This window comes from Protopterus annectens, chromosome 2.part1, assembly GCF_019279795.1.
Source record: "Protopterus annectens isolate FY-2018-M chromosome 2.part1, PAN1.0, whole genome shotgun sequence".
In the NCBI taxonomy this organism is placed as follows: domain Eukaryota; kingdom Metazoa; phylum Chordata; order Ceratodontiformes; family Protopteridae; genus Protopterus; species Protopterus annectens.
Genome location: NC_056729.1, coordinates 1521402871 through 1521429505, shown reverse-complemented (window position 1 = coordinate 1521429505; position 26635 = coordinate 1521402871). Strand labels below are relative to the sequence as shown.

The 26635-nt window shown below is 41.7% G+C and overlaps 1 protein-coding gene across 1 annotated transcript in view; it reads right to left on the bottom strand.

Annotated features, from left to right (window-relative positions):
• Positions 1–26635, bottom strand: part of TTC34 (tetratricopeptide repeat domain 34) — a 1443441-nt gene that overhangs the window by 842419 nt on the left and 574387 nt on the right. Inside the window, exon 3 of the mRNA XM_044062977.1 lies at positions 23145–23370. Coding sequence (XP_043918912.1) covers positions 23145–23370 — 226 coding nt within the window. The remainder of the gene's footprint in view (positions 1–23144; positions 23371–26635) is intronic.

Sequence of the window (26635 nt, the reverse complement as noted above, 5' to 3'; positions counted from 1 at the left end):
AAAGAGGCATATTGTAATGTTTTGTAAAGGTATGCACTGAATTCCAAGTAGCAGCCTCCAAAATGTCTTTGGTTGGTACTCCCCTGAGAAAGGCTGCAGAAGTGGCTGCAGCTCTGGTTGAATGTGGCCTAATGCCCTTAGGCACTGGTTTGCCATGCTGTGAGTAGCTGAAATGAATGCAGTGACCTTTCCACTTTGAAATAGTCTGCTTGGAGATAGCCTTTCCTTGTGATGCTGTGGCATATGCCACTAATAATTGCTCTGTCTTTCTGAAAACTTTAGTTTTGTCCAAGTAGAATCTAAGTTGTCTGTGTACGTCCAAAGAATGCAGAATTTTTTCCCCCCTTGTTCTGTGGATTTGGATAAAAGGTTGGCAAATTAATTATTTGGTTAAGGGCAACACAGGCTACCACCTTAGGCATAAATGTAGGGTTTGTTCTCAGAGAGACCCTGTCTGGATAGAAAATGATATAGGGTTCTACAGCCATGAGAGCCTGTAGCTCTGAAACTCATCTTGCAGAAGTTATTGCTAGCAGCAGAGCTGTTTTCCAAGATAAGAACTTTATGTCCGCAGTAGCAGCTGGCTCAAAAGGAGGTAAGGTGAGTTTTTCCAAGACATAATTGAGGTCCCATGCAGGTGTTGGTGTTCTCCTTGGAGGCCTTAAGTTTTTGGCTCCTCTGAGGTACTGCCTTAATAAAGGATGAGAAAAGAGTGGTGGCTCTGTGTTGTAATGAGCCAACATGGCAGAGGCATGGATTTTAATTGATGAAAAAGATAGGCCTTTGTCCAGCATCTCAGTTAAATATTGCAAAATCTGAGGAATATTTGGGACAGCTGTATCAGTTCCTTGAGCTTGGTTCCAAGCGCAAAATCTCTTCCATTTCCCAGCATAGGATTTTCTAGTACTAGGCCTTCTGGCTTCTAAAATGACATCCATCACAGCTTTACTGAGAGGTGTGGTTTGTATGACTACATTATCCGCCATGCTACCAGGTTTAGGGTCCTGAGCTGGCTGTGCAGAATCTCATTGTTTTGCTGGGACAGTAGATGAGGTATTTGAGGTAAGGTCCAGGCTGGGCATTGGGACAAGTTTCTTAAGATCGGATACCAGTACTGGCATGGCCAGTCTGGGGCAATCAGAATCATTTTTGGTTTCTCCTGCCTGACCTTTAGGAGTACCTTGGGGAGGAGAGGCAGGGGAGGAAAGGCATATACTGATAGGTTTGTCCAGTTGAAAGATAAGGCGTCCACTTTCCAAGCTTGTCTGTGATAAGTCCTTGTGCAGAATCTTTTTAGTTGATTGTTTTGAAGAGAGGCAAATAGATCTATGTCCGGGCATCCCCATTTCATTGTTATCATGCTGAAGAATTGTGGATCCAAGTGCCACTCATGGGGATCCATGAGGTTTCTGCTTAGTTCATCTGCCAGAGTATTTTCCTTTCCTGGCAGGAATTGTGCCAGCAGATGAACTTGGTAAGTCAATGCTGTGTCCCATAAAGCCATCGTTAGTCTGCACATGGGGTAAGAATGAGTGCCCCCCTGCTTGTTTATGTACCACATGACCGTGGTGTTGTCTGTCTTTATCAGTAGTTGTCCCAGATGAAGTAGGTCCTTGAAGGCTGTCAGAGCATTTTGAACAGCTAGCATCTCTTTCTGATTGATATGTAGATGCTTTTGGTTTGTGGACCAGGTGCCCTGAATGCCTCTTCCTGCCATGTGTGCCCCCCAAGCATAATCTGATGCATCCGTCGTTAGGCTCTGCCTGGCTGGGGGTAGTGAGAATGGCTGTTCTTTGTTTTGGTGACAAGCCTTTGCCCACCATCGAAATTCCTGTTGCAGGCAGGGAATTAGAGTAATCATTGTTTCCAGGCTGTGACAATGTTGTGTCCAGACACTTTTTAGGTACCATTGAATTTTCCTCATATGCAGTCTTGCATATGGAATTAGTAAGATGCAGGATGCCATGAAGCCCAAAGTCTGCAGAATTTTTCTTGCAGATAACTGGGCCTTTGTTGCCATTTCCTTGAAATAGGTAGTCAGTTGCCTTTGTTTGTCTGGAGTGAGATAAGCCATCTGGGCAGTTGTATTTAAGCTTGCACCCAGGAATATTATCTCTTGACAGGGTTCTAGTTTTGATTGCTTTTTGTTGACTGTGTACCCTAGGCCTGTTAAAAGTCTTATCACGAAAGTCAGATGCTGTAGTAGATTGTCCTTGTTCTCTGCTTGTATGAGGCAGTCGTCCAAGTAAGAATATATTTGTATTCCTCTTTGTCTGCAGTAAGCAATTACTTGGTGCCAGGCACTTTTTGAAGACCCTGGGCGCAGTAGATAAGCCAAAGGGCAGTGTAGAGAATTGGTAATGCTTTGAGCGAGCCTTGAATATGAGGTATCTTCTGCATGAGGTATCTTCTGCATGATTGTCTGATTGGGACATGCAGGTATGCCTCTTTTAGGTCTAACGTCACGAGCCAAGCCTTGCTGCCCAGCATGGGCAGTAGCTGCTGTAAAGTCAACATCTTGAATTTTGGTATATTCAGGAAAGTGTTTAGAATAGATAGGGTCCAGTATTGGTCTCCATGCTTTGTCCTTTCTGGGTACAAAGAACAGTCTTGAGTAAAATCCTTGTCCCTGCTCTTGCTGTGGTACTTGTTGAATAGCCCTCATGTCCATGAGAGCTGCAACTTGTTTTTGAGCCTCTGCCCATTAATTTTTTGGCAGGTCTGGCCAACTGTTTGCCCTTGGCAGGGTATGGAAATGAAACTTGTAGCCTTGTGACACTATGTCTAGAACCCATTTGTCCTGGGTTATAATGTGCCAATTTTGAGAAAAAAGTGCTAGTTTTCCCCCTAAGGATGCTGCCAGAAGATAAGTGCTTGGCGCAGGCAGGGGGAAGTCACTGGGACTGCTTCTTGTAGGATTGTGATTTGTCCTCTCCACCTTTGGAGGTAGAAGCACTCCACTGCTTAGGCCTGTAGGATCCTTGCAGCTGTGATCTGCCTCTAGGGCGTCTGGGTCTGCCCCTTTGAGGTCTGTCTGAGACTGGAAAGGACCAATTCTTTGTAGGCCAGTGTCTGCTAAATCTAGGTGGCTGTACCTGTAAGAAATCCTTGACCGTTTGCATAGATTTAGCTTTGTCCTCCATTTTCTTTAACACCTCTTCTGCCTTGACACCAAACAAGGTATCATGTTGTAAAGGAGCATCTAATAATTTTGCTTTAACATGGTCAGGCAGATTTTGTTCCTTTAACTAAGCATGTCTCCTAATGACAGAACTCGTAACAGCGGCCCTGCACGAGGCCTCCAGAGAATCAAACCCACATTGTAAAGTATGCTTTCCAACTTGTTCAGCTGCATGCAATACATCCTGCATTTCTTTGTTTTCTGCACATTCAGAATTTGCCATCATTTTCTGTTTAAGCAGTGTCATGATATATTGCTGATATTTGAGCATATGAAACTGGCAATCTAAGGCCCTTATAGCCAAAGTTGCAGATGTATAAATCTTTTTTCCCCATCTATCCAGAGCCCTAGAATCCCTGTCAGAGGGGGTAGGATTTTTTTCAATAGAAGCCTTGACCCCTTTTTGGACCCTGAGAAATAGTTTCTGGGTCTGCAGAAGGGTTTTTGAAAAGGAATTTATGAGAGTCAGGGACCCTGTAGTATCTGTCCGGCTTAACAGGAGCTGGAGGTAAAGAGTCAGGGGTCAGACTAGACACTGAGAACACATCATCTACAATTTCCAACACAGGTGAAATAGCTAGAGGCCTGTGTTGAGGTAGTAAAAGGAAGTCTCTGAGCCTTTTCTTAGATTCTGAAAAATCTTATCTCTCCCAGTGGAAGTGCTCCCTTCATGGTATGCAAGGTTTCTCCAAAAGAGTAGTCCTCAGGAGGAGAAGCTGAAGGAATTGATTCTTCAGCATCAGAATCCTCATAGGGGGGAAGAGAACATTCCTGATTAGAAGAGGAATCAGAAGAAATGGAAACCTGATCTGAAGATTCATAGTCTGTCTCTTGCCTAGGCCTCTTATCAGGAGAAGGATGGGAACCACTGATCAAGGTAATTAAGTCTTCGGCCATTTTGAGCATCTGTTTTTTGGGCATGGAGGCCTGCCCTTGTGACTGGTGAACTTGTTCCTTTGCCTTTAAAGGTGTCTTAGTCTTTGAAGTCGGTTTAACATATAATTGTTTAGGTCTGAATACACCCTCAGAAGCCAATGCCTGCTCAGCGGCTCCAGACCCATCTGAGGGAAAAAATCTCTGAGGCTCCAATACCTTGAGCTTCCTGCAGCCTGGGCGACTCCACGTGGGAGGTGGTAGCGGCCTGTGACTCTAAAGTAGCGGGCATCAGGGGCTGCGAAAGCGCCTCACTGAGAACTGGCCACTTGCTTAGGAGAAGCTTCGTCATCGGTTTTGGACATCAGTTGTCTGTTCTTTTCTTTTTCTTTGCGTTTTTTGTGAACTCCGGTAGTCGGATGGCTATCCGACGACATTGTATAATTAAATCTTTGCCCAAAATAGCTTAATGCAAAATCGTACCGACGCTTAATAGTGCATTGGTTAAATCTAGCACAAAACCGACAACTAGCAACGTCGTGGTCAGGGCCTAGGAAATACAGTAAGAATGAAAGTCCTTATGAGGTCTTTGCTTCCCACAAGAAATACAATTATTAACTTTTTCTGACATCAGTCTGGAGCAAGAAAAAAGTTTCCCCAACAGGGTACTAAGCTTTTAATGAAGACTTCAGATCTGAAACTCGAACACGAAAATCTCAGGAGTCGGCCGACCAGCACTTGCAAACTGCTTCTGCTTCGGGCACCGCGCAGCAAGAAAGACTAAATAAAATGGTGTTGGCTGCATCTTTTATACCCCTGAGGACCTGACGTCAGGGAAGAGGTGACAGCAACTGATGCAGGACCCAAGACTTTGGAATTCAGGCCGCCTGAGGGCAACCTGCCAGCAGGATAACCCAAATGTAATGACTGCAACAGTGAAACACGAAGAACATTAAGTATGTATAAAGTAACTAAGAACGCTATTCTCTTTAGCAAGCATGACGGCCTATAAATAATGACATGGGTGATATGTGGAATAACTAGCACTAGACTGAGGTGTAATCTCCCCAATGAGAAATATATATATAACTAGTACTGTGAAACCAAGTAAGGATTCAGCGATTGACGAGTCTATCTTTCAGAAAAGGTTTCAGGCTTACCTTTTCATTGAGGCCATGTCCCTTGTCTGCCTGAAACCTCATGATCCATTTATTTTCCTCCTTTTCGGTGTAGTTCTTTATGTTCCCTAGTCTAGTACTGGTTCTGATAAGCTCTATGGCCATAAAACTAAATTTATGACTTAAATCATTGCTGATAGTGTGCCTCGCTAAGGCATTATGCTCATCTTCTCATCTTATGGCGTACAAGTGTTCTCTTACTCTCTCTCTTAATGTTCTATTGGTCTTTCCAATATAGAAAGATTCACATTTCGAACACTGAGCTAAATAAACCAAATTCCTGCACTAGCAGTCAGAGCAGTGCTTAAAACTATACAGCTTCCCAATATCAGGATGTCTGAAGGTGTTGTCATTCTTCATGAACTTACAGTGATTACAACTCCGGCAGGCAAAAGTGCCTTGCCTATCTGACTGTACTATATCTTTGTTATTATCCTCATAGCAAAGTATTCTCTGAAGTGATTTAGTATTCCTGTAGGAGTATCTAGGTCGTTCCCCTACTATTTGTAACACTGTTTCATCCATGGTCAGAATATTCCAGTGCTTGCTGATAACCTCATTAATTTTCTTATTATTGTTAGTGTAGGGAATGGTAAGCCTCTGTGTCTGATTACTGGCGTCTCTACTATATGAATGATGTCCACCTTGTTTAAAGAAGGGTTTGCCCCTATGCTGTCTGACCATGGATATAGTGTCTAATACTCCTGCACTCTCTCTGTCTTTATATCCTCTTTCCTTGAACTCATGTTTGAGTTTATTTATAGTCTTATCAAAAGTTCTGTCATGGCTGGTCAACTTAGATATTCTTAATCCTTGTCCTTTTACTATATTTTGATACACATGAGGCGGATGCATACTACACCCATATAGTAGTGCATTTTTCTACAACTCTTCCTGTACAGTTGTGTCTGAATCTCTCCTGTGCTCATAATAATAGAGACATCAAGAAATTCAATCTCTTCCTTAGAGAACTTAGCTGTAAATTCAAGAAAACTAGTGGTGCCATTTATATATTCAAGAAAAACTGTCAAACTCTCTAAACTGCCTTTCCATATTAAAAATACATCATCCACAAAACGTTAATAATACCTAATATTCTCACTAAACACCATAGTGTTCATTACATAAGTGTGTTCCCAGTAGGCCATTACAATATTCGCATATGAGTTGGCACATGGCGTCCCCATTGCCACTCCACTGACTTGTAAGTAATATTTATTTTTGTGGACGATATACATTAAAAAAAAGGGGATGGCTGGTAGGTACTGCCAGTAAGACCGTGTTCTACAAACATCTAATCTACTATTAAAGGTAAGTAGGACTTATGCAGCCATACTGTGTTCAATAAACACACTGCCTTACTGGCACATGGGTAGATTCCCAAAACTTACCCAACCTGAAAGTAAGAATGAGAAGGTTCCAGAAGGCCCTGGAGAATGGTCCTAGTGAAGCCTGCTTTGGATCTAGAAAAAGGCATCCACAGCTTGTAGTGCTCCATAAAGGTATGGACAGAGGACCAAATTGCTGCCTCTTGAATACTTCTACAGTTCATTCCTTTACAATATGCCACTGAATAAGAAAAGGCCTTGGTGGAATTTTTTTACCTTGCCTGGATTCACCTTGCTATGGTTGGTGCAACAAAAACAATACCAGAGGGCAACTAACATGCAATGGTTTGGTTAGAGAAAGGTTGGCCTTTCTTTGACTCTTTGTAGGAAATAAAAAGTCTTTCAGCCTTTCTAAACTGTTTCTGTCAGGGTTGTACCTGACCTGCCAAGTGCACATATAAGGCATGAAGTATTTTCTCTCCCTTATACTTAGGTTCTGGGAAAAACATAGGAAGGTTAATAGACCAATTGAGGGTGAATTTTAAGACCTCTTTTGGCATGAAAGAGGGGTTAGTGTAACACAAAGCTATCCCTTTGGAAAATCAGGTAAGGTTGTCCCACCATGACAACTTGCAGCTCATTTGCCTTGCAGATGTCGCAGCATGAAGAACTTCAGATGAGCGTGAGCAGCAGGTTTGAAATGTGGTAAGGTCAATTATTCCAGAATGCAGTTGAAATCCCCACAAAGAAAGAATTTACTTGTAAGAGGTCGCGCATGGAACACTCCTTTCATGAACTGTTGTAACAAAAGAGAATAAAAAAAGGGGATCAATGGGTACACAAGTAGAGATGGACACTAAATGTATCTTAATAGATGCATATGATCAGCCATGCTGAAGTAGCTCACACAAACATTTCAAGACCACAGGGATGTTAACCTCTAGGTACCCTCTGTTTCTATTTAGATACCACTTAGAACACCACACCCATTTGCAAGTTTTCTGGCCATCTTTAACCCTGCTGCACATCCTCATGAAACAAGTGCTAAATGGAGTTCAAGAGTGAATCATCCATACTGTTAAGTGTAGTTGCTCAAAACTGGGGAGCACCAGTCACTCCTAAGACTCTGTAAGCAAATCCAGAGTTCGAGACAGTCACTAGTAATTAGCTTTGACCAATACCATTAGAAGTGAGAATCAAGGCTACGTGGACCAACAGAGGGTCACCAGAACGATTTCAGTCATTTCTTTCTGAACCTTCAGAAGTAACTTGTGAATCAGTGGAAACGCATACAGGAACATTTCTATCCAAGAGAATGAGAATGCGTCTGTCCTCCAAGCACGTCTAAAGGATGTCTGGAACATAATTTTTCCAGTTGTCTGTTTTGACAGTAGGCAAATTAATCTATTTGAGGTGTTCCCCACATTTGGACTAGACCCTGGAACATCACTGCCTACATCTGCCACTTGAGTGGGTCTGCCCAGGATTTACTTTGTCTGTGACAGCATTTTGCTCTTATGGGTGTATGATGCTCGAAGAGTCAGAGAATGCTGTAAAGCCAAATCCCAGGCTATCACTGAAGAGGACCCAGAGTCCATAGGTAGTGAAGGACTTTCAAGGTGTGGATCACTGCCATCATTCCCTTGGTCTTGATATGCTTCTGTGAGTCCTTGGGTCACCAAGTAGCCTGTACTTGCACTCCCATTGACACAGCTCTCCAGATAAAGTTGGGTGAATCTATCTGGATATACTGTACTGAAACAAGAGGGTAAAGAGGAAGCCCTGGACTGAAACTCAGCTGTGTTCTCCAGCACTGTAGCTCTCATCTGATGAAGGGCAGTCTGCCATCCCTGGTAACTGAGATTTCAGGGAATGAAGGTGCTGGGTCTATCAATTCTAGGCATACCACTACATTTTCCTTATGTGAAGACTAGCCAGTGGTATCATGAGAATCATAGACGCCATAAGTCCTAGTAATTTTAGGAATTATCGTGCCAAGGCAAAGTTCCTCCAGGAGAATTATTGAAAAAAAAACATCTGGCAAGACTGGATCTTGCCCTTGAGAAAAAAGCCAGTATTTTGTAAGAATCAATTAAGCACCCCAGGAAGTCAAGTCTTTGCAGTTGTGTTAGGCACAAATTCTGAAGACTCAACTTGAAACCTAGGTGGGGGAGTGAGGTCAAGACCTTCGCTAGTGATTTTAAACACCTGGATACAGACTCTACACAGATCAGCAAGTTGTCCAAGTAAATAAAAATGTGAATGTCAAGAGTCCAGCATTCAGCCACTACGGAAGCAAGTAATCTGGTAAACACTCGAGGCATAATGGATAGCCCAAAGGACAACGTGGAGAAATGATAGTGAGAACCAAATATAACAAATCTCAGATATCTCCTGAAGCGATGAGCAATGTGGATATGGTGAAACACATCCTTCAAGTCCAAGATCACCAAGGAGCAGTGGTCAGCAAAAAAAGGAAGCACTATCTGCAGGAGGAGCATGTTGAACTTGGGGACTTTGACAAAGGTACTCAAAAAGGATCGGTCCAACACCAGTCTCAATGACAGCTCTTTTTTTTTGGAAACCAGGAAAATTAGGGAGTAGAAACCTTTAATTCTTTCCCAAAGGAGGGACCAGTTCTATAGAAACCTTTAATTCTTTCCAAAAGGAGGGACCAGTTCTATGACCCCTGAGTCCAATACTTGTTGGAGTATAGGATGGAATAGTACGGTCAGGTCCAGCAGGTGAAGGGGCACCCCCTTGAACTCAGATGGATGATCCTTCCACTGCCACCTGTAACCTCTGCCAACAATGCTGAGCACCCATTTCTTCAAAGCTACTGCTGGCTAAGCCATCTTGTTGAGAGCTAACACCTAGAGGCGGACTTTGGAAAGATGGGTGCCGTGCCTCTGCGTAGTCATAGGCTGGACGAGTGGTATCCTTTCTGGGAAAAGAACTCCTCTTGATAGGTTTGGTGGATGATGGAGTTCTCATCCTGTCATTACCTTTTGGTGCCCTTGCTTTTGTTTGGCTGCCAAAAATTATCCTGCATAATGGACAGAAACCTGGGAACATGAATGTTTTACACACCCTTGCATCAATTTATCTCTGCAATACTCGTGTTTAAGGATCTGATTATCTGTTATATCAAACACACAATCAAAATCAAGTGAAGCACTCAAGATCTCATTTTTATAACTCCTCAGAAAAATTTTGACCAAGCAACCCTTACACCACTGACTTTGCTGCATTTCTAGAAACAATATTGACTACTTCCAAGGTGCACTTTAAAGCATGTTTAGACACTTGAGAAACATTTGTCACAATATTTTTAACATAGACTTTTTGCTTAGCAGATAATGATGCAGCAAATTAATCTGAACTACACATATACCTCAGCACAAACTTCCACATAAAACACTGGTGGTTAAACCCCTTAAACACTACTGTGCTAGACTGCACCACTAGCTTCTCTCCCTGAAATTCTAGTCAACTGCATAGCCTTCATGAAGGGACCGGGTTTGATGATGACATAGTCTTTGTGTTTAAATATGTCACTAGGGACAAAGCAGCAGGGTCTGCAGATAAGGGGGCTTGGAGACCAGGCATGGTTGAGCACACCTTGAATTTCTTAAACACATTTTTATGCAAGGATTCATTCAATAGAAAGGAATTGAAATCTTTCTTAAAAAACATCCTCCAATGCTGGGATTAATGAGGGGAAGGTTGGCACATCGCGGGCCTCATCCTCCAAAAGATCATATACCCTACTAACCTCAAGAGCAGGTGAAGATTGCTCCTAATTGAATACATCCCTAAATCTAGACAGCATTTAGAAAAAACACACCTGTTTGGTTTTCTGCACCTGTTCACCCTCAGAGGAAGCGGACTAATCAGACTCTGACAGTTCTCAGATTCTGAATCTCTTTCAAAATCAGACCCCTGGTTGGCTGAATGGGGGTGTGAAACCCAGCATTACTCACAACCCAGGTTTGTAGTCAGTAATCAACTGCTTGAACAATGGATCTAGCCATAACCACCACCAACTCAGGTAGAATTCCAGTTACAGACTGTTGCCCTGCAATGCAGTGGGTGTTCAGTCTCCTCCTTGCATTTATTACACTACTGAGAGAATCCCTGGGTGAGGCATATCAACAGTGGCAACAGAATTTGCACTCTTGACTTCCCCTGCACCTTAAGAATTTGGTTCTCCCATACCTGAACCAGGAAATGGTGCAACCCCAATGGATATGTCTAACCCTCATATCACGCACAACTGTGATACTAACACCATACCAGAGAACCTGGATGCAAAATAAGGAGAATAGCCTGCTTAAGGTTACTGCAAAGTCACAAGTTGTAGGCCGAGACATATTTCTTAACTTATGTCAATGTTTTTTAAATGTACAAGAGGTAGATGGTGTGGGGGAGGGGGCATATCTGAATCCATCAAGTCAGAGGGCAAGAATATATCAAGCACGATACCAAATATAAGCTACACCATCAGCTCAGTCAAAGAAAGGACAAATACCACTACTCTCCCACTAAATATACATTTCTGTAGGGATACTATTCTGAATACTGCACTGAGAAAAATGGTAGTATTTTCATTAACACAATTCCAAGCATAAAATATATATTACAAAATGTCCCCAATTTTAACAAATAAAGGCAAGTTTCAGCATCAAATGTTTAAAACCAGCCTAAAACAGTATTAAGCAAGAAATAAATCATAAACAGATGAAAAATTCCATCATGTCCAATTAATTGGATTAATTTTACATTACTGCGAAAGTACTGTAGCATTAGGGAGTGCTGGACTCAAGTACAATATCTTTCAAGGAGATGACACACTGATGCCCAATCTGCCTGTGCTGATATTAGCGCGGGTGGATATAAAACATCTTGTGGCACTTATCAAAAAGAGAAGGGAAAGTTTCCCTGGTATTCCGGCCAAATTTCCTCTAGTCAGTAAGAATGCCACTTTAGGTCTCCAATGAAAAGAGGCCACTGGCCTCGTGCAACTAACCCAGTCAACAAAGGGTAAACAAAAGAAAAATAAATGTTACCTGAAGGGGTATAGCAGGAGTTGGGAAGGCGACATCCTCAGGTCTTCAAGAAAGGGAAACCGGATTAATCACCGATGAGCCTTAGTGAAGATGAGGCCAGGCATCCTTTAAGAAAGCCTGTTTCTCCATAAGCTTCTTAAGTCTGTAGAACATAATTCTTGCAGTCTCAAGTTCAGTTATCTCTCTCTGTTTTATGATGTGGTATGTGGATTACTTGGGAAGAGACTTGAGGGACAGGCAAAGAAACAAAGTTCTACTTCTAATTACTGTAACCTTTTGTCCATTAAATGATTTTCTAGGACATTTTAGAAGACCTCTCAGTGCCATCATTAAATCCCTTAACTGACAAAATGTTTCAGTGCAGTGGGAAGAGTCCATGAAAAAAAATACTGTTTTTTCTCTGTAGTGGAATTTGTTTGTCACAAGGGCATTCAGAAGCAAAATGCATATCTTTAAAGCAAAGACCAAGGCCTGAATAGTGACAGGGGAATATAACAAACTAAGTGAGGCAAAAAATACCAACATATGCCATCAAATAAAAATGGAAATGAAAGACAGAAAGCTGTTTTAAACTAACTCAAAATATGGAAAAGCCAGACTGGGGTCTTAGTAGTGGTCAAATCTCTTACAACAAGAAATATGTATCATGTGGTAAGGAAATATGGTTGAAGCTGGAAATCTAAGAAAGTTTAGCATGCTGTATGGTCCTAATGTCAGCAGTGGCAGTACTACTTGTTAAATTTGTTTCTGCAGTCAGAGCTCTTAGAAGTCAGACATGCAGATTTCAAAACAATATACACCAAGTTCCAGTAATGCAAGAAAATGGTATACCAAGACTTTATACTCAAATTACACAGCATCTCATCTCATTAATAAAAGTGCTATATGCTTTGTCAAGCTTCACTAAAACCCAGCTATGGATCATTTACAAGATGACTATACATAACAGACTGAACACAGTAAAACTTGCAGCCTTCATGGTACAATGCAAACGCAAACAATACAAATATTACGGGAATGCTAACCTCATAACACTTCCTTTCCACATCAGAAACAAAGCAGAACTAAATAAAATAGAATCATGTAAAAATGAAAAAGTCTCAGGTGTTACCATTGCATGTTGCTGCCAATTTAGTACCACAATAATTCAAGAAAGCTTGTGAAATCAGTATATGTGTAATATACAAAGCAGGTGAACACTACAACTGACAGACCGACATAACCTTCAAAGCCGACAATATCACTTTGAATAAGAATGCATCTATGTCATTTAGATGCAGGATATCATTAGTTACAGTAACATACAGGCTGCAAATACATTTACGATATGGATGGATCTAAGCTGATACCATCAGTTTTGCGTCAGAAGTGCTTCAAAATCCAATTCAATAATTACTGCAAGACATACCGCACGTGAGACATTTCAGAGATGAAATAATTATATCTGGTAAAACTCATGAGGATACCTTCACACCAGTACTTTAAAGGAGTGACAAACTATAGACAATGCTAAGCAAAAATAAATTTCAGGCTGAAAAATTTACTAGAATTCTAGGTCTTTATTTTCTCTGAGTGAGAAATGATGCAATACACCATGAACCTGTACCAAATTATCCTAAAGCTGCAAGAAGTCTATTAGGGATTGCAAAGTACTGTGCCAAGTTTGCACAAAATTTTAAATTCTGCAATTGTGACAGTCTCAAACATTTTAAGTCAGTTCAAGGCAATGCACTGAAGTACATGATCAGCATGAAAGTAATTAAATAATTGTTTAATTTTGTATACATACATGGCCTATCATGACCCCAAATAAAGGAAGTAAAATTACAGTGAATGTGCTCCTGAGATTACGTGTCATACTACTACAGACAACACTGTTGCAAAGAATGCTGTATCAGAAAAACCTGCACTAGAAGAAACTCTCACAGAAACTAAGAAATGCCATGTATTATGACTTACTATGTTAGGAACGTATAAGATGCATTGCAACTGACTGTACAATTAATGCATCACTAATGCATCATTGCTAAGCACCCACCAAGAGGAGAAAACGCTGAGAGCAGAAAGGAGACACTTTTGAGATTTTAAGTATTTTTCCTCTGCTTATTTGCTAAGTTTTTCTGCAGAGCCGCCTATTTTGAGCATTTTCTGGCTTGTTAAACTTGATTTCTGCATTAGCAACTGTATTTAGAGCACAACCTAGAGCCGTTTACTGAATTTCCTGTTTGCACTTATTTTTAAAATCGTTATTTTCTCAAAACTTGCATTTTATCTGTCTTTGGCCTAGCACTCTTGTGTGGGGTCATTTACTGCACTGTTATAACTTGTTGATACTTGTGAACCTCTGCTATCTCTGAAAAAAACAAAAAAACAAAAAAAATCTTGCTTTTTTCCCACTTTTCTGAGATTTAAAAAAGTTCAGTTACAGGCTTGCTGTTCTTGAACTGTTTGTAAGTTTCTTGGAGGCCATTTTTTGCTTAGGCTAAAGGGAAGTCTCTCTGTTGATCAGTGGTAGTGAAAAACATTGAGCAGCCTGCCTGCCCCTGCGGGAGTGCTTACTGACTTGAAACTGTAGTTTTATTGGCCATTTTGGGTCAATTCCAAACTCCTTTATCTTCCTCTCTTAAAACCCTCTTTTGCGCGTTTTTGTGCATAGCGCAACACCGGGCAGCGCCGCCTAATTGGGTTTAAATTATTCCTGGCTCCACAAAGTCTGCTCTTCACTTTTTCCCTTAGAACTGCTCTATCTCTCAATTTAAACACCATATTCTCATTCTAAGGCCCTTCACTGGTCCAATTAAGTAATCCTACAAGTTAGCACTATTAAACCATAAGCACTACTTACTCTTATACTCCCTACGATTACCCTGTCCTCTATTGGTCCGTCTTAAATTCAGTTTCCCTATATTACTCTAGCATGTCCAAAGGTCAGTCAATGGTTTCCTCTCCAGTCCAGCTGGTGAATCTGGGAATTTTGAGGCAATGTTACAACTGTATCATGTACACGGACAACCCTCTCCTCCTCCAAACAGGTTCAAATATATGTGAGAGATGCAACTATTTAGCCAAACTGGAGGCTGAGCTCTCTCGTCTCAAAACTGGTGTAACCAGTCAGGAGGAGAAGGTAACCTCACACAACACAATTCCTGTATCACATAGTCCCACCACATCAGTGAACCAAACACATAAATACACAAAAACATACTCGGAGGATCTAAATAAAAATCTACCTAAGCAACAAAGACCTCCAAAGCAGACATCCAAGCAAACGCTACCTCAAAACAAAACACGCACAACACATAGCCCACACACTCAGTGTGCCAAGCAGCCACAGCCCTTAAGGCTGAATAACACACCCGATACTCTTGTAATAGGTGACTCTATTGTCAGACACACTGACGTCCCGCTCACCAGGCTGAATAAAGAGAAGGTCACGGTGAGCTGCCTGTCGGGTGCTAGGATCCGCCACATAACGCAAGCACTCAGGTCACTCCAAAGCAAATACAAATATGACTCAGTCATTGTACATGTTGGTGTGAATGACCTGAGACGTACCTCCCTGGACTACATGAAAAGAGACATAGAGGAGCTCTCTGATCATGTAGCCCAAGCTGGTATGACCCTGACCTTGAGCAGCATCTTACCCTCACCTAGAATGATGCCACAGTACAAAGACAAAATGATCGATTTTAACAATTGGCTAAAATTTTGGTGTCATTCAAAGGGGATCCAGTGATGTCAGCCTGGGATGACATGCTCGACAAGCCACGTTGCTTCGCTAGGGATGGCTTGCACCTGTCACCACTGGGCTTTCAGATATTGGCAAAGGCTCTTGCCACTCCCATAGTGCCTTTTTTAGGCAAGGCTCAAAAGTCAAACCCACCCCCATAGACAGCACAAGGAACAAGAAACTAAGGGTAATGCTGCTTAACGCCAGAAGTCTTAACCTCAAGATGCACACACTCAAAGCTCTCCTCAGTATGGATAACATCGATATCTGTGCAGTGACAGAAACCTGGTTCAAGGCTCCAGAGAGCACCCCAGCACTACCAGGCTATACCTCATATCATGCTTTTCGGTCCCAAAACCCAGACCGAACCACAAAAGGAGGGGGAGTTTCCATATTTATCAAGGATATCCACACCTCCAGGTTAGTGGCATTGCATGAAGTATCGGAGACCATCCATGTGCAACTAATAGTGAGCAAGACTGCTTTTCAGTTTATAGCATCCTACAGACCACCCTCTCAAAGTCAGGAATCCCACTCGGCTTTCCTGAAAACATTGGAGAACATGAAGATCTCTCCGAACACCATTATACTGGGTGACTTCAACTATCCAAACATTGACTGGGAGCACTACTCAAGCCCCAGCACCTTAGCCCAAAGGTTCCTGGAAATTATAAACTCAAATGCTATGGAACAACTAGTCACCACTCCCACAAGAGGGAACAACATACTAGACCTGATCATTACCAACATGGGGACTCTATGCTCCACACCAGAAGTATATCCCTCATTGGTAAGATCAGACCATAAATTCATTTCACTGGATGTCCACATCCCAACCCCACCCACAGCCCAGAAAACCACAGTGAAAAACTTCTCAAAAGCGAACTTCTCACTTCTCAAAACTGAAGTGGAATCCTTCAAGGCCCCAGGGCCAGTGGAAACTAAGGCCCAAACTGCAGAATCCTATATAAACGCATTCTACGGACATCTCCAGGAATGCATGGATCATGCTATCCCAAACAAAACCAAGACCCAATCATCCAAAGGCAGGCATCCAGTCTGGTGGACCCCTGCCATAAATAAACTGTACAACAGAAGGAGGAAGCTACTACATGATAGAGCAAAATCCCTAATAGAGAAGGCATCTCTGATCAGTACTAGCAAAAAATTACGATCCTTCATAAAATCCTCCAAGGCCAGCTTCGAGAGAAAAATTGCACAGGACACCAAAGACAATCATAAGGCTTTTTTCAGTTATGTTAGGAACCTGGGATGCAACTCCCAGACTTGTTTTGAGTTGATTCTAAACGACAAAAAATACACTGAACCCACAGACATCGCCAATATCCTGGCAGACAGGTTCAGTGCAAACTTCTCCACCACCCCAAAAGAGCAAGTATCTATCCCGGCAGAGGGCTGCCTCCCAAACATCTCTGATGCTCAGGTGAAGGCTGCCCTCTCCAAAGCAAAAAACACTGCTTCCATAGGACCAGAATGCATCCCAGGTTGCGTCCTACATGAACTCCAAGAGGAACTAATCCCTCAAATAAAACAGCTATACAATCTCAGCCTCACTACAGGATATGTGCCCACAGAATGGCGTACAGCAACAGTGGTCCCACTCCACAAAGGTGGAGCCTCTACGGACCCTGGAAACTATCGCCCTATAAGCCTGACTAGCTTAGTCTGCAAGGCTATGGAGAGGATCATCATGGAGCTCATAAACAAAGACATTGGGGACCTACAGACACTAGATCCTACCCAGTTTGGCTTTGTCAAGGGCAGATCCTGCCTTTTGAACGTGGTTGACTTATTCGAAACAGTCACCAAAGCCATAGATGAAGGGAAGGTAGTCCACACAGCCTATCTGGACCTTGCAAAGGCATTTGACACAATACCCCACTCGGGCATCATAGATAAGCTATCCAGCTTAAATATAAACCCCTATGTCACAAGATGGGTCGCAAACTGGCTCAAAGACAAAACCCACAGAGTGAGAGTTGCTGGAGCCATGTCAGACTTGAATCCGGTCACAAGTGGCATCCCACAGGGTTCTGTCCTGGGACCACTCTTGTTCGGTATATACTTTTCCGAGGTACAGGCAAACATGGGAGGATTATGGCTCACCAAGTTCGCAGACGACTGCAATCTGGGCGCCATAATCAACTCTCCAGCTGACACAAACATCCTTCAAAAAGGTCTCACAGAGACAGATAACTGGTGCCAGCACCATGGTTTAAAGCTAAATGCCAAAAAATGTATAGTCATACCCTTTGGCAAAAACAATGTGCCCACAAATTACCACATAGGTGGAAACCCATTAAGTACAGAGAAAGTTATTAGGGACCTGGGGACCCAAGTTGATAGCAATCTCTCCTTTGAAAACCACATTGCCAAAGTGGTTAGAAAAACCTTCTACATAGCCCAGCTCATCACGAAGGGTTTCACATCTAGATTAAGAGAGATAATCGTGCCCCTTTATTCATCCCTCATCAGGCCCATCATAGAATACAATGCCCCTTTTGGGATGTACCTTACCTGACACCTGCAGCAATTAGAAAAACCCCAAAAGTATCTCACCAAGAGGATCAAGGGTCTCAAACAGATGCCATATGCTGCTCGGTTAAAAAAACTCCAGCTCTACTTAGTTGCATACCGCCTACATCGAGGCAATCTATGCCTGACATACAAAGCTATGTCAAATCCAGAATTAATGGACATGCTCCACCTCAGTAAATCTAAATCCCTTAGAGCCACACGCTCGAGGGACTTGAACCTCAGCACAGAAATAAATAGAACTTGCTGGAGGGACAGGTTCATAACCCACAGGCTCCCTTCGCTCTGGAATGGAATTCCAGTTCATGTGAGGCAGAGCACCTCACTGAATCTCTTCAAGAAGAATCTTGATAGGTGGATGGTGGATCGTAGGTTTGTCCCAGGGATTACTCCCGTGTCACTATTAGACAGAGATACAGTAATCTAAACCTTAAAAAGGGCACAGTATACTCAATTCAAGGGGTGGCGTAAGCCATACAGAATTGGGCTAGGCTTACAATTGCCCCAGGGCAGATAGCCTAGTATGAACCTATGAACCTATAAAGAAATGTATACACTCCGAATACAAACTAACTGCATCTCTAGATCAATGTTTTAACCTAAAAGACACTTGACATGTCAGTTACTCTGCAAAACACTTGTTTGCCTTTTCGGCTTTTCCTGGTTAGGGGTCGCCACAGCGGAATTCCGGTCCGCTAATGATTGGCAATAGATTTTTATGGTATCGAGTTGCCAGCCCGACGCCCAACCTTCAGTGAAGGCACACCCATTCACGCATGTCTTTTGAACGCCACTCATCCGCGGGGAGGACATGCAGACTCCACAGAGAAGGCACTCCAACCGAGAATCGAACAGGAGAACCTCTTGCTGAGAGGCAACAATGCTACCGCTGCACCAGACGGCTTTAACTCTGCAAAACACTACAGCTAGCATATTCAAGCCACTAGGAAACTGTAAAAACAAAAGCACTGATTAGAGATTTCCTGAAATGAAACAAAACACGCAAGCTCTTCTGTAGAACTTCTTATTTGCCAAGCAAATGTGTCAGTTAAAAAATATGGAACAATTGAAAATGGATCAACTCCCAGGTGCCCTGAGGCCTGACTTGAGTGCAGATTTTATGGATCTCTGCAGTCTGTGATGATTACAGTAAGCATCATGTGACAGTATCCATTAATGCCACATCTGCTACAACTGGAGTTTCACTGAAGCACAAAATATTTTCACTTTCCGATACTCTAAAGAACAGTTAATGATCATCCTTTTAAATGTCTGCAGCTTCATAATTTCCCCACTACCTAGGATTCAGTCACATGGACATGACTTTTATGTGGCTGCACACAAATGGACTGCTTCAGTCAGCTCCTGTACCACACAGACATAAAGCCCAAATTATGCCCCACACAACCAGAGTTCAATCAGCACTCGATAGAGCAGGGATGATGGGAATGTCCATTCTTGGGGTAGAGCTGGATGCAAATTCTAACAATCCTTCAAAGGAAGGAGGAGAACTCATGATTTGCAGTCAGCTGTGTGCTGCACCAAACTGGCAATAGACAGCAACTTTCACTGAGCAAATGCATAGATAAAAGCACCTGCATACAGGAGGGCATTGTGGCTCCCATGGTGCTGTGGATCACACTTCTACCCACCTAAATGAGGGGTTAGGCAAATAAGCAAAAATGTCTTTATTACCATGATGTTAATGAGGGCACACACAAACATCACAGTTGTCTAAATGATGAATCCCCTACCCAGACTACTCTCAACTTAATGGACTGGGCAGATTCATATCACACGGAAACAGACCAGTTCAAGTCTAATTGGGGAAGGGGTGTAGATCGGTAGGGGCTGAGGTCATCTATGCAAACTCTATTAAAAACCTTAAGAATAGCACGCCAGCAATTCCACGGAAACAATACTTAAAATATTTTGAGAAGATGCAGGTCTACCCCCAATAGCAGTAAGTCCTGTAGAAATGCTGAGCTTAATACAGTAAATAAGCTTGTGAAATTCCATGATATCATGACCAAAATCAAGATTAAAAGACATAGTAACAAAAAAGCAACATGTCACAGTTTGGAGTTCAGTGACAATGTTTTGTTAAAACACTTCACAGAGCCACATCCAGTTGTAAGAATAACTAGGATAAGTATCATATAATAAATAGGATACGTATCATGTAATAAACAGGATAAATATCATATAATAAATAAGATAAGTATCATATATCTAAGACAGGATAATACAGAGCTAGAGAGGAAACATTCTGCAAATTACCCTGACCTAGCTTGGCAGCATTACATTTTTTTAAAACCCTATGCCTATGGATTTGTGAAGGGCCAATCTTGCCTCCTGAACCTGACTGACTTCTTCGAATCAGTCTCCAGAGCCGTGGACGAGGGTAAGGTGGTCCACATAGCCTATATGGACCTCGCCAAGGCCTTTGACACCATCCCCCACTCTGGAATCATAGATAGATTTACTAAGCTGGGCATTAATCCCTACGTCACTCGATGGGTTGACAACTGACTTACTGACAGAACCCACACTATAAAAGTAGCTGACTCCAAATCCAGCTCCAGACAAGTGAAGTACCTCATGGTTCAGTCCTGGGACCGCTCTTGTTTGGCATCTACTTCTCTGAAGTACAGGCCAACACTAAGGGACTCTGGCTAACAAAGTTTGTAGATGACTGCAAACTGGGAGCCATTATTGAATCCCCAAAGGATGTGGATAGTCTACAAAAGGGCCTTACAGAAACAGATGCTTGGTGCCAGAGCCATGGGCTCATGCTCAGTGCCAAGAAATGTATATTTATCTCCTTTGGGAAAAAAACATGTACCCATGAATTACCACATAGGTGGCACTACACTAAACACCGAAAGTGTGATAAGAGACTTAGGGACACAGGTGGACAGTGGTCTCACCTTCGATAACCACATCGCCACAAAAGTCAGGAAATCCTTCTATGTGGCACATCTCATCACTAAGGGCTTTTCATCCAGAATAAAGGAGGTCATTGTCCCACTGTACTCATCCCTCATTAGACCCATTATAGAATACAATGCCCCATTTGGTATGTACCTCTCAAGACATCTGCAACAACTGGAAAGGCCGCAGAAATACCTCACTAAAAGAATCACAGGCCTAAATCAGATGCCCTACAGTGACCGTCTTAACTTTAGCTATACTCTGTTGCACATCGTCTACTCAGAGGCGATCTCTGCTCAACATACAAGGCCATGTCAAACCCAGAGCTGCTGGACATGCTACACTTAAAGAAATCCCAATCCCTCAGAGCTACACTCCAGGGATCTAAACCTTGTCATCACAATAAACATACATGCTGGAGGGATAGGTTCCTAACTCAGAGACTCCCTAGACTCTGGAATAGACTGCCTATACATGTCAAGCAGAGCGCCTCTTTGGCCCTCTTCAAAAGGAACCTTGACGATTGGATGAGAGAACGGAAATTCACCCCGGGGATCATGTCGGTCGCCCTGCTAGACAGGGGTCCAGGGAAGTAAACAGTGTGGGAAGAAATAACCAGGGAATTGTTATTGCTAGGCTTGTATAGGCCCTAGAGCCGATAGCTTAGTACCAACCTATGAACCATCAGCCCTCCCATGAATTATTTAGCCCATTTGTTCCCCATAACAATGAGAGCCATTACTAGTCCATTTGTTTCCCTGTGATAAGAGATCTGATTAAGGGGCCATCATTTGCCAGTCATCAAGAACTTCTTCCAGCCCCAGGAGATCCTAGCACCCCTTGGCAGCTTTCAAGGATGCTAGTGGTGCCTGTCTTGGAGGGCAGCACACAAGCTGCTCTGTGTTAACTGCCCTCTGGTCTATGCAGTTGCATAGTTGGCTAGGCTTGTATAGGCCCTAGGGCTGATAGCCTAGTACCAACCTATGAACCTATGAACCATAGCAGCACATCCCTCTGGACTAGACTCCACAGGCTGTATCACTGTTACCCCGCAATGAGGCAACTTATGCAGTTGCCTCATAGCTCTATCTGACCTATGCAGTTGCACTATGGCAGCACATCCCTCTGGACTAGACTCCACAGGCTGTATCACTGTCACCCTACAATGAGGCAAGCCACATCCCTCCAGCTAGGATGGTCGTCTAAGTCGCAGTTAGGACTTTATCCATTTGTACCATGGGGGGGGGCTTTACATTCTGGTGACACTGTCCTAAAAAAAAAAAAAAAAAAAAAAAAAAAAAAACTGTTCATACAGACAACTATTTTGAGAAACATATCTGTCCATCAGTTTGAAAACTGCCATCTCTGTTAAATAGTTACACTCGCTTAAAGTGACGCGAGTGCAATTTGTTAGTTAATTTATAATACACTGCAAACTCTGTGGTATAAACACTTTGGAATGTCTCATGGTTTTTTGACCTGAATTTAAGTATCTAAATCCTTATTTGACTGCAATAAACAGGAAAAAAAGCACCACTCTGAAGCATGTGCAGATGTAAAGTACTCAAAATGATGCACATCTGTTTGTTTAAAAAACATGACAATGTTTTTTTCAGCAACTATTATCCAAAGACCAAAAAACTTAAGAAAATTGCTGATAGCATAAGCAATGTTCAGTATTAATACATTCAAGTACTCACAGGTTGGACTCCTGGCCAGCTCCATGATATTATGCATAACACGAGCTCTTAACAGAACGATGCAATGGTTTAAGGTGAAGTAAATGTTTAGGTATGGATGTGAAAGCATTAAATAAAGCTATCGCCTGTCAGCAGAATGCTTTATATTTAAAGCGTATAGTTAAAGTTATTTTGTTTTCTGGGACAGTGTGTTAAACAGGAGGAAAAACATCACTGAGCATCAGCCAGCATTTCAGTATACAACACACTGAACAAGGGAGCCATATCACAATTAGCTCATTAGCTATTCCAATTCTTGGGAAAACACAAGCTACGATATCTATTGTTCCTATTAGTGCCTCCCCTCACCAGTGGTTAGCTTAAATGCTTGCACATTAATACAGTACCAGATTCTAGTACATAGGATCCAATTCTACTAAAAATTAAACCAACAGAAAATCTAACATATTAAACAATTAGAAAAACTCATAAATAATCTGTAATTTCATAAAGTATTAATATGCTAAAAAAGAGGGCAGAGTGCCCTATAAGATGGTCCATTGTTTTTTACTTTAGAGCAAACCAAAAAGCATGGGCATGTTAATTACATATTCACCTGGTTTCCATCATAAAGAAAGCCTTTTTTCAGTTGTAGCAGGGCTAGCCGAGCAAGAACAGGGGACTTTTGCGAGTTGCCACTAAGGGACACCAACAGCATCTTATGAGCTTCTTCTACACGACCCATCTGATACAAGGCATCTGCACACAGGATTCGAGATACATCATCAGATTGATCCAGCTCCAGCAGAAGAGAAGCTAAGTGATAAACACCAGAGACATCCCTGTAACAGCAAGAAAAAATAAAGCTGTACAAAGTTAATTAATCTGCAAGGCAAATTTTTTTTCTTAAGACCTGCTGTCCCTCAAGAGTTCCACTTATTTATTTATGTCAAAATATCTATAGCAAAAGGCCACGTTCATTAAGAATTGTCAACTATCCTTGCTATTCTTTATTAGAAAAAACACAGTTCATGTTTCTATTATTTCAGTGGCAAATGATTTGGTCTGTTATCCACCTTGTTGGCACCTATAATAAATTTCAGTTTATCCCTAATGTTTTTCCCCTCATGTATGCAAACTTGCCTCACCGTAAATTCTTCCCATAGTATTCCATAGTTTGGTTGATGGTGATGTTTTTATTTCACTCCAAATGAAGCGATGATAAATCAGCAAGCAAAGGAGAGTACTATTGCTGGAAATTGATTCATCCTTAAGTCTTGATGAGTACCTTCAAGAAGTGGACCCATTTTTTTTACAAAATTTCATCAACATGACACTGATATATAGACTGTATATATAGGTTCATAGGTAAGTACTAGGCTATCTGCCCAAGGGCATTTATAAGCCTAGCCAGAATGTGTTGGCTTTTGCCACCCTCTTAGATTAGTTCCCTGTGCCTCTGTCCAGCACAGCCATTAGTTCCCTGCGCCACTGTCCAGCAGAGCCACTGCAGTGATCCCCGGGGTAAATTTTCTGTTTCCCATCCACCAGTCAAGGTTTCTCTTGAAGAGGGTTAGTGAGGGGCTCTGCCTGATATATACTGGAATCCTGTTCCAAAGCATGGGGAGTCTCTGGGATAGGAATCTATCCCTCCAGCATGTCCTATTTATCGTTGATATCACGGACAGAAGTATGTTAAACAAATAAAGACAGCTGCATTCAAAAAAGTACTGGTGCCAAGACTGGAAAAAATGACTGCCCTGAATCCTCAAGACACAGAAACACTCCTACAATAGGGTTAGGCCAGGCTCAGAGGGAAAATGACCCCCCCCCCATTGTGGAAGGAACTGTAGTCAACAAAAACTGACAGGCCAAAAAAGAGCCATAAAGAAGATAGAGTAGACTATCGAATATAAGAAAGAAATTATGCATTGTTACTAATATCAAGTCAAAGTTAAAGTAAACTTTATTGTCATTCAGAAATCAAAGTGCAAAAATTGAATGAAATTCTATGTCTGCGGACTCAATGTGCAGACAACATATAGAAAAAGCTGTCATACAGGTGGGAATAATAAATTCTTTCATAATGGCAACACACGTTATCTTGGAATGTGAATAGTCTCACAAGTATATACAAAAAAGAAAGTGGTGAACTATATTAAGAAATGCAGAGCACAAATAACAATGCTATAGGAAAAACTTCTGAAAAGAACTGAACATGTGTAGCTGGTGAAAAAATGATTTCAGGATGATTATCCAGTGGAATGTTTGAGACAAAGGAAGAGGGGAGTGCTTACATTAATTACTAGAGGAGTATCAAGAGTGATAGAAGACAAAAAAAGATAATGATAGATCTGTTGTAGTAAAGGGCTACTGCCAAGGGAGTAGGATTACACTGGCATGTACTTACATTCTACCGAAAATTTCTACTATGGAGCTTAAGAAAAATCTGAGAGAAATGAACAGCTTTCAGCAGGAAATATTACTTGTAGGTGGGGACTGGAATTTGATTTGTAACAGTGAGGATGTATCTGGGGGGGGGCTAGAAGGGAAAATATAACAAACAAGGGTAGATTTTTGAAGAAATATCTGAAAATATTTGGTATGGAAGATGTCAATTTAGTAGTAGGAACTCCAAGACAAATTACATATTACTTCCCAAGGTACAGTAACTGGGCTAGGCTAGATAGAAATTATATTTCATAGGAACGTGCATTTAATTGAAAGTTTTGATGCACATCCAATAAATATTTTGGATCATACACCAATAATAACTAATATAAAAATGCAGAGTAATGAAGTAAAAATGAGGCACTGATGCTTCCCCACATATCTGTTAAAATGAGAGGAATTTAAGGAATAAGTAGTGGAAGTTATTCAGGAGTTATTAGAGAAGATATTGCTAGGAAGTGGGATAAAGTGAAAGTGGAGTTTAAAAAGAAAGTAGAAATAAAATAAAAAGAAACACTTGTCTTATATGGACAGACTCAAAAAACTCCAACTATTCTACTTAGAGGCAATTTCTGCTTGACTTACAAAGTCATGTCTGACCCAGCTCTGTTAGAAATGCTACATCTAAAGAAATCCCAGTCCCTCCGCACCACACACTCCAGAGACCTCAACCTCATTACCACAATTAACAGAACATGCTGGAGGGACAGGTTTATAACCCAGACACTGCCCATGCTATGGAATAGACTTCCCATACATGTCCAGTAGAGTACCGTGTTGACCTTCTTCAAGAGAAATCTTGATGAGTGGATGGGAAACAAAATTCACCCCGGGGATAACTCCAGTGGCTCTACTTGACAGAGGCACTGGGAACTAAGGCCGGGTGGCACTATGCCAGGGTAATCCCTATGGCTAGGCTTGTAAAGGCCCCAGGGCCATTAACCTAGTACACACCTATGAACTATTTTCACAGGTATTTACACATATTACACCTAGCTATCACAGACACGCAGGTAGACAGACTAATACTGGACATAATTAGAAGCACTTTTGGCAGTGAACACTGCTGATTAATACTATCTATCCATGAAAAACATTATATAGGCCAAGAAACTTTGAGCTATTTGGAAAATGAAGCGAGTGAGGAATTGCAAAAATAAAGAACAAAACCTAAAGTTTTTTGAAAGGTACATAAAAGAAACATAGACATGGGAAAAAGTAAGAGAGATCTGATATGGTGGAATATTTATGCAAAGGAGAAAGCCAAACTTATCATTAAAAAAAGCAGCGCCAAATTTTTTGTAGAGAAATACAGGCAAAGGCACCCAAATATGGAAATTTAAAAATACAAAAAAGATCATCAATGGAGAAAGTAGAACATAATATTAATAAAGTAGAAATTAAGTAAAATCTGAAGTTAAGGAACACTTCCAAAATGAAGGATTTAGTGCAGAAAGTCTAACACAGGTTATGTCACAGCAAGATGGAGCAATGAGTCTCCAAAGTAGAGAGAAACAGGTAGAGCAAGTAACATATGAAGAAGAAATACGGACATGGGAAAGAAAAAGAGATTTAATATGGGGCAATATTTATGCAAGGGAGAAAGCAAAACTAATAAATACAAAAAAGCAGCATCAAAGATATTTGAAGAAAAAT